Below are 14,994 nucleotides of genomic sequence, written 5' to 3' on the forward strand. Positions count from 1 at the left end.
GTCTTTGAGCTACAAAAGAAGTTTTAAATGGATAATTTACCTCCTATTTCTAGATAAATACATATATCTAGTACTTGTACTTCATTTACCCGCTTTGTTTCACCTAAACGAAATACCTGAGCAAAATCAATTATGAAAATAAAATAAAATAAAATAGCCATGTGGTGGTAGTGGCGCATGTCTTTAATCCCAGCACACAGAAGGCAGAGGCAGGCAGATCTGTGTGAGTTTGAGGCCTGTCTTGTCTACAGAGTGAGTGCCAGGACAGGCTGCAAAGCTACAGAGAAACCCTGTTGTGAAACCCACTCCCATCCCCCACACCCACCCCCCAAAAAAGAAAAGGTTATGGGAAGATGGAGGGTGGTCCTATTGCTTTTAGGAACCTGGTATGGCAGTGCCAGATGAAAGGGACCCATATTGATAGGACATGAAGACGAGAAAAGGATGAAGGGGATGGATCTCTATGTCCAGATCAACAGAAACCTTCTACTAAGCTTCCATGTCTTTTTAGAATCTTCCATTTTCTTCATGGACTGAAGTCCTTACTTAGCACAAATAGACCTTAGGGAGACAATTCTTCCAAATATGGCACATGCTAGTCTTTGTGAAATATTTGAAGGTGTTATAGAATTTCAAATATTCTTTGAAAGAATGGAGACAATCACCCAAATACAGTTAAGTGCGTTATCATTCAAATTACTCAACTCAACTAAAGAAGGTGAGCCTGAAAGACAAATCATTTTTTTAGAGATTTAATTTATTGAAAGCAATATTTTAAAACAATAAGGAAATAAAGAAGGGAACTTGAGCATACCACTTTGCTTGTTTTTCTTTTTCTTTTTTTTTTTGCTACATTTAAGCACTCACTTTTCTAAACTAAATTTTCACTTTTTAAATTTGTGAAGAAATGAATAAATTAAAATAAAACGATTCAGTTTCTCAATATGCTGGATGCTGGATAAGATAATTTGCCCTAACACTAGCAAGAATTGCCTCTGATTGTAGAGCTTAATATTTACCTATTAGAGTTTCATTGGGCACATAGGAGAAAAGGTTTCTGTGGCTCAGAATTCAATGATCTCAAAGCCGTATTTCCCAGTGCCTGTTGAAATATGTTAGTTTATCATATAGTATCTTTACTGTTCATCAGTCACATTGTGTGAATTGTTTTTGTTTGTGTTTTTTTATATAAATTTTCCCTTGATATTTACTTCTTCCTTTGCTTTTACTTCAATATATTTTGGGACCTGGGAAACAGTATTTTTATTTTGCATGCCTTTTTGGTTCTCTGACAGTAATTGGTTAAAACTTAATTTTTAAAGAGCTTCACATTTAGATAAATTTCCTTTGTTTTCTCTTCATGAGGAATAACTTTTACTATTTTAAGGAATCATATTTGTTAAGGAAAACAATTTCATTTTCTTATAAATAAAATACATTATTAGCTATTGTCTTTGTTACTTCCTATTGCTGTAACAAAACACTGAGACAAAGGCTATAAAGGAATTTATTTAATTTGGCTTATGGTTTCAGAAGTTTAGAACCAATGATGGAAGAACAAAGGAACAACTGAGCGTCCCCATAGTGATCCACAGCCCTGATCCCAAGAGCAATCAGTGGAGATCAGATGAGTCTTACAAAGTCTCAAAGCCCTACTCTAGTGACATACCTCCTCCAACAAGGCCATACCTTCTTATCCTTCCCAAACACCTCCATCAACTTGGGATCAGATATTCAAATATGTGAGCCTTTGGGACCATTCTCATTCAAACCATCACATTCTTCTCCCTGGTCCTTATAATTTTGTGACCATATCATAATACAAAATGCATTTTGTCCAACTTCAAAAGCACCCATAGTTTTTCATAAACTCAACACAGTTTAAAAGCTCAGTGTCTCTTCTGTGACTCAAGACACTCTCTTAACTTTAACCCACCATAAAACAAAAAGTTATATTACATACTTCCAACATACAGTGGCACAGAATATAGGAATTTGGACACAGTGAGGAAATACTAAACCATCATAAGACTGAAACCCAGCAATACAAACTCCAATTGCTCTTCGAGCAGATGAGGGAGGGTGACTTGATCGGGGGAGGGGGAGGGAAATGGGAGGCGGTTGCGGGAAGGAGGCAGAAATCCTTAATAAATAAATAAATTAAAAAAAATAAAAATTAAAAAATATATAAAAAGTAGTAAAAAAAACCCTCCAAATCCTGTAGTTCCATGCCTGATGTCAAAGGACTCAGGTGGCTCCAATCTTCCAGCTTTGCTACTTACCAGCAACATACGTCATCTCTTCCACTTCATGTATGTAGCTCTCTTTGACAGATACCCCATGGGGCTGGCACCTGTAATATCTTGGGGTCTTCAATGCAAACTAGAAATCTCATAGCGTCATGCAGTGACCTCTCAGGGCTTCCGTTCAGAGAGACCTCTGCCATATGACTAGGCTCAGTGGTTCTCCTAAACTGTGGAGGAACGTCCCGTAAACCCTTTACTTATGTATCTTTTATGGTTCTGTAGGCAGATCCATGTGGTGGACACTCCCAAGTATGACTACTAACTTTGGGAGAACTCTGGCATCCTTGAGCCACATTCCTAGCAGCTTTGATTTTTTTATTTCTGTTTTTCTTCTTAGGAGCAGAAAATTCCTTTGGCCTTTTCACAAGTTGGAAACTTAGCTGGGTGGGTGTGGTCTTGCCTGAGTTTACCACTCCCTTTATTCCATTTCACATTAGGTCTCTCTTTAGTCTTTCAATCTTTTCAGCACTTTGGCTCCAACATTAATTTTTTAGTTTTCTTTTGCCTTTTAAGCTGTATATTTTCTATTTCTTTTTGTAGACCTGCATAAGTGTGATTAGTAATAACTGTCAGTCACTAAGGAAGGCTTTGAGATTAAAACTCATGCAATTTCCCATGTGTGTTCATTCTCTCTGTCTCTGTCTTCCTTTCTTTCTTCTTCCTCTCCCTGCCTTATGTTATGGATCAAGATGAGTTAATTTTAGGTTGTCTTGAAATCGCCTCTACCAATGAAATTAGTTCATTATTTTTTAATTTAGTCATGGGTAAATTCTTAGGACAAGGGCAGAAAGCAACCACCTTCTTTGCCAAAATATCAGAAGAATATTCTCTAGCCAATTGCTGATATTGTTCCTCTCCAAAACCTCTTGAGCTGAGCCTCCGTAGTTCACATCAGTATTTCTGTCTTCCCAGCTCCTACTAGGATGACCTGTTGAGCCATTCTTGTGGTATTCAACTACTTCCCTATGCAAGTCCCATGGCCTTCCATATTACTCCAAAACCAGCATTATCTGGTCCATTAATAACAATAGTGCACTCCCTGGTACCAAATTCTGTCTTGGTTACTTCTCTATTGAGGTGACAAAAACACTATGACAAGGGAACTTATAAAAGAAATCATTTAATTTTGTTTATAGTTTCATTGGGTTAGAGTTCATGATGGTGGAGCAAAAGAAAACTTGAGAGCTCCATCTTGACCCACAACCACAAGGCATAGAGAAAGAGGTGGGAGGGGGAGAGAGAGGGAATGGGGAGTGAGAGAGAAAGAGAGAGAGAGAGAGAGAGAGAGAGAGAGAGAGAGAGAGAGAGAGAGAGAAAGAGAGCGCACATACAGGGAATTATAAAATTCTTTGAAACCTCTCAACCCTCCTCATGTGACACACCTCCCCTAACAAGACCGTACATTCCAATCCTTCCCAAGCAGTTCCACCAACTGGGGAACAAGTATTCACATATGAGCCTCTGGGACCATTCACATTCAAACCACTGCAGATATTATCTTTATATATTACTCAGTAAATAATTCATTAAAAGTGTTCACTTGCTTGTTTTTATGTTAGGCCTTATTTGGTCATTTATATAATTGACCGTTCTCTTTGAAAAATTTTGTTAGATATAAAATAAAGAAAGACCAAGTATGGAAGTTGTAATTACTTCACGATCTTATCTGTTTTCATAAATATATTTGGTGTCCTCTGTCTAATAGAGCATAGTTGGAAAGGACGAACACTCTGACAAACTTCGAATAATTATGATTTTTTGATTAGACATTACTTTTTAAAATTTTTATGATGGAAGCCTGGGGGCCTGTAATCCCAGCCCTAAAGAGGCTGAGGTAGAGGATCACCTCTAGTTTGAGACTAACTTGGTCTCTACAATGTTCTAGGCCAGTAGCCAGGATTACATAAACAAGACACTGTCTCCAATGGTTTAGGAATGTTTATTTGTAGGATAGTTGATTTTCTCAACTTGATCAGATTAAGAAAGAGCTAGCAAGGCATACTTTTTGGTGTGTTTGTGGAAGCTTTTCTTGAAGGGATTAAACAAAGGGGAAGACCCATCCTGAAAGTGTTTACCACCCTCTGGTCACTGGGGTCCTGTCCTAAGGAAAAAGGAGGAAGCCAGCTGAGCACTAGCATTGCTGCTTGTTTCTCTGCTTGCTGAGTGCTGTGGTGTGAGCATGCAGTCTAACACTCGTGCACACATGAAGTCACAGTCGTTAGGACTGCATTTATAATGCTTGCACATGATTAAACCAGCCAACAGAGCAGCGCAAATGGTGAAAGTCTCATTAAATCCCATCTGGAACTGAGAATCCAGTGCTCACACTAGCAGAACTAAGTGGATTCAGAGGTGGGTGCCAGGGCAGGTACTACTCATGCTGTAATAGATGAACCTGCATCCACAGGGATACTGGTAACACTAAGTAGACTCAGTGTGTGAGAAAGAAAGAGGGTGTGGGAGGATGGCAGGGAGGCAAGGAGGCAGTGAGAGAGGGAGAAAGAACACACAAGAGTGTGGGCATATGAATTTTGGGGTGGAAAAAGTTGCAGGGATAGAATGGGGAGAATTTGAGGAGAGGAAGTAGGGGCAGATTTGATCAAAGTATGTTATAATGCATGGATGGACTTCTCAATAAAAGAGTAATCACTTGGACAAATAGGAGAGGCTTTTGTTTTCCTTATATATAAGAAAAGTGCTACAGTGTTCGTGATTGGTAGTGGTGTGTGTGTTGATTTTGTTGTTATTTAGCAATGCTATGGCCATACAGTTCTCCTGCAGCTAGTATGTAATAAATCTGATGTTAGTCTAATAAATCTACATATGTCATTACCTTTCTCTTAATTTTATAATTCTTCTTTTATTATTGATTTTTGATGTTGAAACTAATGTACCTTTGAGTTCTTGTCCTAGTATCCCTGTTGTCCTGGTCATGTGGTGTCCTGTATTTGGATGCACTTACATATTTCAGACCTTGTAGTTTTCAAGTCTATTATTTCATTAAATAGTTTTTCAGGATTTTTATGTGTTTACTTCCAATTAGAGCTCTTGTGAGATATTTGCTTGGATAATAGTATCTCATGTTTCTTCTAGGCTTTCTTTCTTATAATTAATTCCCGTGTCTTTTTATCTGACTTATTTCAATTTCCTATTCTCAAATTTATAATCCTTTTCTTCTGCATGCACTGTTTTATAAAACTTTATTAAGTAATGCTTTTAGCTCTATGATTTCTGTGACTTCTTGTAATTTTTAATCTTTTTAACTTTCTCTGTTGCATTACTCATCCTGTTACTTCACTCTTTATCTTTTTCCATATTTGTGTGTCTTCTTTTGAATTGCTTCTTGGGCATTTTTTTAAATTTCTTGCACATTTTTTACTTATTTCCAGAGAATTATTATGTCCTATTGGAGGTGTCATATTTCCTTGTTTTTTCATTTTTCTTTAAATTTCTTTGTCTCTAGAAGTATTTTTTTTTAAAAATTTCATGTTTCTTTTATTCCCACTTGGGTATTTGCATATCTAGTTCAACTGTCTTTTCTAGTTTTATGGACAATCTTTAATAAGAAAAGGCTTTTGTTCCTGTGTGTCTAACTCGCACAGATAACTAGGACTGTGAAGGGTCTTTGCTGGGATGTACCCGACTGTGCCCATTCTGGCAGTGTTTTTTTTTTGTTTGTTTGTTTGTTTTTTGTCAGAATGAGTACAGATTTGAATATGTGAGGCAGAAAAATCCCCTCTGCTAATATAGAAGTTTAATGGCTCATTCTTGTGGGAATGCAGGAGACCAGAATGCTAACAGAAATGCATATACTGAAGGCCAGCCTTTTGATATTTCAAAAATGAAAGGGGATTTTTTATTGAGAATTGCACTATAGACCATTCATGTTTCTTTCTGACAAAGATTCTGTCTTTATTTTGCTCATGTCCTGAGAATTTGGATGTGATTCTGTTTGAAATTGTGCACTCTCTCACGTTTGGAATACAAATGTTTGCGGTGAAGTTGTACATTTTACATACTATATGGACTCACAGTTAGATTGCCTGTAGACATAGAAAACAACATTGGTCTTTTGAACAAATCTGAACCTAACAAGAAGGAGAACTTTGAAGTTGGACTGACTGACTACACCTTGCATTATGAGTGAACCTATGAGGGATAGACTAGACGATTACAGTTTGAACCTTAAATATCACCCATCAGCTATTTGACTTCCTGCTCTCTAGCTTATGGTGTAGTATTATGAAGTCAATTATAAGACAATGGGAGTGTTAGGAAAGGGGCAGCAAGCTAAAGGAAGTAAATCCTTTGGATAGGCATTGTGACTTCTAGGCCTGTCTTTCTATGCCCCCACTCCCACCCCTTCTATATCTATCTATGTTAATGAAAAAAATATATATTGTATTCTCATTACACATTCTTCTCCCCCAGCTCCTCTCAGATCCCCCCTCCCCAACACATACGCAACTCTATGCCCTTTCTTTATCTTTAAGCAACAGGAAAACAAAAACACCCAAAAACCAAAAGCAAGCTCCAAACATAGCATTGTACTGTGAAACAAATGAGTCTACAGCCATTGAGTTTGTTTTATTTTGGCCATCTACTGCTGGGCATAGAACCTATTCTAAGGTGTGGTTAATATACCCAGGGATGAAAGCTAACTTTTCTTTTGCAAATATGTATTAATTGCAAATAGCTTTTGTTGTAGGAGGCTGCTTGTTTGTTCCTGGCAGCTCAGCCCTGAAATAATCATACAGAAACCATATTATTTGCAATACTCTTTGGCCAATAGCTTAAGCAATTTCTGGCTAACTCATATCTTAAATTAACCCATCTCCATTAATCTGTATATCACCAAGAGGCTGTGACTTACCGAGTAAAATTCTGATGTCTGTCTCCTATGGGGCTACATGGCTTCTCCTTACTCTGCCTTCTTTTGCCCAGCATTCAGTTTAGTTTTACCACCTATCTCTATTCTGCTCTGTGCAGGCCCAAGACACTTTCTTTATTTGTTAATCAATAAAAGCAACACATATACAGAAGGACTTCCTACATCATTTCCCCTTTTCTGTTTAAATAAAAAGGAAGGTTTGAACTTTAACATAGTAAAATTATATACAACAAAACAGGTATCAAGCAAGAATTACAATTACAATATTTATATCTACTTTATCTTTCATCCTAACTAAGGAAAACTATAACCAACTATTCTTCAACTCCATCAAAAACTCCAGAAGGATATAATATTACCCAAGTAAACAGGAAGTACATTGTAAGCAACTTCTAAAACCTAGAATTTGGTTTGGTTCCAGATATTCACATGGTGGCTTACAGCCACCTGCACCTCCAACTCATGGGCCTTGAATGCATTCTGTTGCTCTCAGCAGGCAATATTCACAATAGTAGCCATACATACATGCAGGCCTACATCTATACATGTAAAATAATGTCAAAATCAAAATGTTTCTATTTTGGCTTATCATTTTGAAGGTTCCAGGCTATCATGATTATTTCTATTACTTATGAACTCTGACAAGGCAAGCACATTATGGTTGAAGACTGCTTGAGGGTAAAGAGTTTTCTGTATAAGCAGAAGGACCTGAGTTCAGATCCTCAGCATTCAGTCAAAATTTGGGTGTGCTGCACCTATCATGCTAGCCTGGGGTAGAAGACTTGGAGTGCATGGAGATCAGTGATCTCCAGGTTCAGTGAGAGAGTTTGTCTCATAAAGAAGGTGAAAAGCAATAGATGAAGACGCCTGACAGCCCAGCATCTCTTTCTTACCTCAGAGGTGCACACATAGAACACACAAGTAAAATTTTACATAAAGATCCCAACCAAAGTTCCTTTTTTCATGCCATTCAATTCAAGCTTAATGTAAAAGAATTCATACTTTTATTTATGCCTGGCCCAATTTTGAGCATTTTACTTATTGCATCCTATAATAAGAGCTTTGAGTCTCTTTAACAATTGAATTATAGTTGATAGCTTTTCAGAATTCCAGCATGCTTTTTAACTCTGCACTACAACATAAGGATTGTACAAATCTTATTCTAGTGAATGAATTGTTGTTAGTCTCCACTTTCATTTTCATTGTGAGATATCACCACTTATCTGTATAGACCTCAAGTACACCAGTGGACTGCTAAAGTGTTTGGGGAAACACTGAGAGAAATCAAACAACAAATGATGACTGTAGCCGTTTGGAGTAGCTGGAGCTAGTCCAGTCTTAGGCTGTGGAGTGTATGTCCTGGTTGATGAAGAGTACCCATCAGACACTTCCCAGTTGTGTTTGCTTAGTATGAAGACCATTACCAAGTGCAACTGACCACAGAGTATTGAGTCAAATTGCATTTGCAATCATTAAGAGAAGGCAATTTTTTAAAAATAAACTTCCATTATTTGAAAACCAGCCAATGATCAAGAATAATATAGGTGGCAAAATCAGATAACAGACTTTACAGCAAGCATGTTGTTGGGGCTGGAGAAGTGGCTCAGTGGTTAAGAGCACTGGCTTCTCTTGCAGAGAACCCGTGTTCAGTTCCCAGCATGCACATGATGGCTCACACCATCTGTCACTCTGGATCCAGGGTAGCTGATGACCGTCTCTGACTTCCAAAGGCATCAAGCATACACATATGTAACCAAACACCCACATTGTCTAATCATCAAAAAAAGGGATTGTAGACTTATACAAGTTTCATGATATTTTTGTATTTAAAATTCAGTCTAACAGTGTCAGGTCTTTGCATTTAGGGGATTTACCCTTTCCTGAGGTGGTGAATTTGAGCAGTTTTAAGTTTCAGGGACCCGTTGCGCAGGATTTCCAGTACAGGGCTATTCCTAGTAACCTGGGCCACTGTGTATGGTTGGTTTATTGATTTTGTATTTCATGTCCCCCTGTGATCCTCAATGTGTCTGCTAAAAGACTAGTGCTCTGTGACCTTTTATTGATGTCCGAACAATCTTTGTCTCTGTCTAGGGTGAGCCCATCACCTTCTGTGAGGAGAGCTTTGTGAGGCACCGCTCCAGTGTGATGAGACAGTTCCTGGAGACTGCAGCTAACCTTCAGCTGTTTAAACAGGTAAGAGCAGGCCACACAGCACAGCACAACACAACACAACACAACGCAGTGGTCTGTACAGACAACACTGCCATTCAACACACTTATGCCACCCTGAGTCTGCATCCAAGTAAAAAAATCTGTGTCCTGAGAGAAGCCTTTTCTGAATCAGGAAGTTCTCTTTGTGTGGTAAGTACTGTTGAAATGCTGAGGACTGCTGGGAAGGGAGCCCAATTGTATCCAGTACCAAAGGTCATCCCTGAAGTCATAGATGAGTAACACTGGACAGACTGAACAGGATCTATGTATATTCATACACACATATATATGCAACAACAGTTAATGAAAAAAGGGGCTATCACTTTGAAAGAGGGCAAAGAGGGGCCTATGGGTGGGTTTGAGGGTAGGAAAGGGAAGGGAGAAATGGTGTAATTATTTGGGGCACATGGGAGGGTTTGGAAGAAGGAAAGGGAAAGAGAAATGATGTAAGTATATTATGATCTCAAAAATGAAAGGAAAATGTTTCAAATGTCTCAGGAAAAGCTGATAAGCTCTGGTATGCATTAAGGAAGGCTGTACTTCTCAGAAGTGGATCGGCATGCTGAATAGACCGAGATCATCACAGTGTAATCCAGTTTATAATTATAGTGTATGTCTTGTGTTTTGTTTAGGGGATCTAATTGCTATTTCAGAATAGCAAAGATTGACATCAGAATTCAGATATTTTAGTTCAGGGACACTGGGTCTTTTGGTTTTTTGTAATAGGGTCTCACTGTGTGGCCTTTGCTGACCTGGAACATGATAAGCAAACCTGGCTGTCCTTGAACTCAAACAGATCTACTTGCCCAAATCTCCCAAGTGCTGGGATTACAGGCACACGCCTCCCTTCTCTCTCTCCCTCTACCCACCACCCTCCCTCCCTCTCTCAATGTTTATATGTGTATGATTATATGAGTTTATATATTAAAGGAGCCCTTGGAAACCCAGGGGAGGTCAGATCCCCTGTGGATCCAAGGTACTGAACCCTGACCCCCTGCAAGAGCAGAAAGTGATTCTAAATGCTGAACTGTCTCTACAGTTTTGGGCAGTGGTTTATGCTTGTACTGTGTGGTCACAAGTCACTTACATTAGGTTGTCTTCATTTCTAGTTACATGATATAAATTTAATTATTACTCATTGATTTTCTTATTCCACACAAAATTTTAAGAATAATGCTAGCTCTGAGAGTATAGCATTTACTCTCACTTACACCATGTTGTAAACAGTTCAAGGCTAGGATTCAAGTGTGCAATGCCTTTGAGAAGATAGCAGACTAAGAAAACTGTGAAATGGCATAGAATTTAAAATTACATTCAAATTAAAAAAGCAGTTTGATGTTGAATTATTACTGTTTATAGTTTGACAACTTAAAAAATAATCTGTGATTATAGAGTATGCTCTGTGGTAATAGACCTGTCTTCTAAATAGTGAGGTTTTACCTTAAGGAGAGGTATATATGACAGAGATGTTTGAATTTCCTGAGATGAGCTTGTGACTTTAAGCTCCCTGTTGCTTGTTGTTTCCAAGCTGATACTAAATTAAGTGCTAGACCATAACCCTAAGTCCACAAATTATATAATGTATGTGTGAGTTGTGACTGCCTTCTTTGTGTGTGTGTGTGTGTGTGTGTGTGTGTGTGTGTGTGTGTATTTTAATCTACAAAGAAGCTATACCACATTCCATTCTTTAGAATGAGTCGTGGACTATTGAAATGACTCAGGGTAAATATTCTTGCCCTCATACCTTACAGCCTGAGTTCTATCCCTAGGACACACAGGATAGAAGGAGAGAACCAATGCCTACAACTTGTTTTTTGACTTTTACATATTCACTGTGCGTGTGTGATGCACACAATAGAATATAATCCAAATGAGTTGTGAGGGTCAGATTTTATTTGGCTTGGGATTCAGTGGGAGTTCCCTCCCTGAGGGTCTCTCACTAGTGCTTCCTTTTGACTATGAGGGTCTGTAGATTCATTGAAGTGAATATAGCATAATAAATTTTGTTTTAAAGCATTCTGTTTTATTTTAAAAGCATTCTGTTTTAATAGTCACGTATAGTTGGTTTAATCTTAATCTTGTTATAAGTACATATTTTCTTTTCTAGAAAATAGAAATATTACCATGAATTTCACAGAATTGTGAAGAAGTTTATGAGAACAACTTGCTAACTGCTCAGCAAATTTTATTACCTGCCTCATTCTTAAAGAACTTACATTTATAAAATACAAACATATGTATTATTATCATGAAAATATATTTGATCAGAAATCCTGTATGTGTGGGGCTGAAAAGAAGGCTCACTCTTAAATGCTTGCTGCTGTTCATACAGTATCATGCCCGTCAGCTCTCCTAACTGCCTGTAACTTCAGCTCCTGGGAATCTGAAGCCCCTCTGAACTCCTCAGACAGCCCACACATGTGGCATACCTCACACAGACACATAATCATAAAAGAAAGGTAGTAAGATCTTTAAAAATGCTTAACATGGAAATGAAAATGGTCATTGACAATAGAACCATCATAAAGACAACTTGACTAATTTTATACAGATAAATGAACCATCATCTAGAATTCATACCATTTTATATCTTAAAAAGTAACATTGACAAATATGTTATTTAGAAATTGTATCGTGTTTTGTCTCTTAAGAATGCAATACTTGGCTGGGCTTTGGTGGCACATGCCTTTAGTCCCATCACTTGGTAGGCAGAGGCAGGTGGATCTCTTGAGTTTGAGGCCAGCCTGAACTATGGACTGAGTTCCAGGACAGCCAGGACTGTTTCACAGAGAAGCTCAGTCTTGAAAAACAAAAACAGAGAGGGGAGGGAGGGAGGGAGGGAGGGAGGGAGGGAGGGAGGGAGGGAGGGAGGGAGGGAGAGAGAGATGCAATACTTGAAGATAGCCCTGAAAAAAATTAATGTCAGGGTGGAGAGAACAGAACAGTATGTCCTTGGTACAGGGGATTGCTGCCATCATAAGGAATTTGTATCTGTTAGGTATCTAAAAATATTCAGGGCCTCTCTTGGCAATAATTATGTTTCCAAATTAGCACTTTGTATCGACAGCAGTAACATGTAGTCTTAATGAAATAATTAATGTGAACTTATTTCTGGCAGTATGGCAGGATAGAGCCAGAAAAGTGAATTACTGAAGGAATCTAAAAAGCAGCAGCTAAAACATAAAAACCAGCATTCATTTCCCTGGAAATCTTGGTGGGGGCTCTAGATAAAAAGTTGACCTGAAATAAAAGACAGGGCTGCCCTTGTCTGTTTCATAAAGTTTTAAGGTAAGCTCAGTCCTAACGTCATTGGACAGACAAGGAAATAAGGCATGAATGACAGTGAGCAGGTTCACAAGTAGACACTGACTCAGAGGGTCTTAGTGTTGTCAGCATCAGAAGTAGAATAAAATATATCCACATTTATGTATTAGAATAAGGAAAATGAGCTTTGAAAATATTAAGGAATAGCAACCTTAAAGAATGCAAAGTCTATTACAGCGGTATAAGAAAATTCAATTAAAGAAGAATATAGTCATTAAACTTAAAGGAAACAGATTTATCTGTAAGTGAGATCATATTAGAATAAGAAAAAAAGAGCTTTAAAATATTTATGAATAGCAGTTTTAAAGAATGCAAAGTCTATTACAGTGGTGTAACAAAAGCCCAAAACAAAAACAAGACTATAATCATTGAACTTAAAGGAAACAGATTTATGCGTAGGTTAGACCTAAGTGTAATGAGATTTCTTGAACTGAAGAAGTATATGAAATAGAAATACAGTGCACAGAGACAAACCATAGGTAAGGTTGGTAGAGTATATTATGAAAGTGTCCACATCCATGCAATTACAATAGGTAGGAAAGAAAACAGAGCTTAGAAGTAGGTGCAAGAATCATACCTGAACCAATGAAATACTCCATTTTATTGATCTATGAAGTTAAGTATCTCCAAATTGAATAGAGAAGAAGAGATTTATATCCACACATAATATATTTCAACTATAAAACCGTAGAGAAAGAGAAAGGGATTTACTTTACGTGCCCATGCATGCAGTGCCCTCAGGTGTTAGAAGAGGATGTCCGATCCCCTGGAGCTGGAGTGCTGGGAGATTGTGAGCTTCCCCAGCATGGATGTTGGGAACCGAACCCTGCTCTTCTGGAAGAGCAGCAGTGCATTTAACTGTGGCGCCATCTTTCCAGCCTGGGGAAATTTTTAAACGAGTAAGTTGTAATGTAATAGAATACTGCAGCAGAGGAATAAATGAACTGTCGTAAAAGTAAAAACGCATGACATGAATGCAATACCATGAAAGCTTCATGTGTGTCTGCTGAGTTCTGCTATATAATGTCCAGATGAGAAAAACATTTATGATATATGATAAAAATATGACAAAGACCATAAAGAATGGTAAGAGAAGCTGAAGAGATTGTGGTCTTTTCTTTAAAGAGAGGCTGTTCTGCTCAATTTTTTTGTCAGTTACAAACATGTTAGAGGAGAGAGCCTCACTTGAGAAAATGCCCCCATGAGATTGGGCTGTATTCAGGTCTCGAGGGTATTTTCTCAATTAGTGGTTGTTGTGGGAAGGTTCATCACATTGTGAATGTAGCCACCTCTAGGCTTGGTGATCCTCGTGTTACCAGAAAAAGACTCCTGTCGTACTTCCCAGATAATGGGCTACAAACTGTAAGATGAAATAAAGCCTTTCCTCAAGTTGCTCTTGGCCATTGCATTTTATCACAGCAAAAGAATCCCTAGTGAAACAGAGGCACAGATAACCTTTTCATCAACTTCATAGTATTTTATATTTGATTTGGAACTACAATTACAGTGACTAAATGTTGAAGGGATTCCTATGATAGTTTGACACATATTCACTTAGACACATAATGGTAGCCATACGCAAAGTGGGGGGTGACCACATTCTGTAGCTAACTATAATCCAACATAGTTTTTGGTAGTGAGCACACACAAAATTTACTTATCAAGTTGGAAATAAATACTAAATTGTCATGAACTGTGGTAACCATGTTGTAAAGTAGTTCTCAGAAATACTCTGTGTGCATTGCATCCTTGCAATCCTAGCTTGCAGCTAAACAGTTTCTAAAACAAAGCATCAATTGCTACCTGCTTTACTTTATCATTAGCATTGACTATTGACTGTTTAAATTCAATATTAATTTTGCTAAGGATCTTATGAAGGCATTTTTTTTTGTCATGTCTCCAACCTAGGTTCTAATGGGTTGTGTTTTCACTGACATATGACTTGTAAATCCCTCTGGGCCTCTGGTTCCACATCTGTGAGGCAAATTAAACTTGAATTCTAAGCCTCAGATGCCTTTTGTGTCTTATATTTCATGATACTATGGAATAAACACATAGCTTAGATAGACAACGGTGGGCTCCATTTGGATTAATTCCTGTTTAGATAATAGATTTGGATGGAATCCCAGAAATAATTCTTCAAATCTACAGTTTTAACATAACCATCTTTTTTGTACGTTACAGATTTATGAGGAGTAAGCCTTATCTTAAGTCTCTTGTCTTTATTTAATACTGTACTAATAAGGAAATTTTTTGTGTATT

The 14,994-nt window shown here is 37.8% G+C and overlaps 1 protein-coding gene across 4 annotated transcripts in view; it reads left to right on the forward strand.

Annotated features, from left to right (window-relative positions):
- Dennd1b (DENN domain containing 1B) overlaps positions 1–14,994 on the forward strand; it is a 210,468-nt gene that overhangs the window by 138,340 nt on the left and 57,134 nt on the right. For all 4 annotated transcript variants that reach the window (XM_075988141.1, XM_075988142.1, XM_075988143.1 and 1 more), the window contains one exon: positions 9,289–9,390. In XM_075988141.1, the coding sequence (XP_075844256.1) occupies positions 9,289–9,390 (102 nt within the window). The remainder of the gene's footprint in view (positions 1–9,288; positions 9,391–14,994) is intronic.

The sequence above is a fragment of the Microtus pennsylvanicus genome, chromosome 10 (genome assembly GCF_037038515.1).
Source record: "Microtus pennsylvanicus isolate mMicPen1 chromosome 10, mMicPen1.hap1, whole genome shotgun sequence".
NCBI classification, from domain to species: domain Eukaryota; kingdom Metazoa; phylum Chordata; class Mammalia; order Rodentia; family Cricetidae; genus Microtus; species Microtus pennsylvanicus.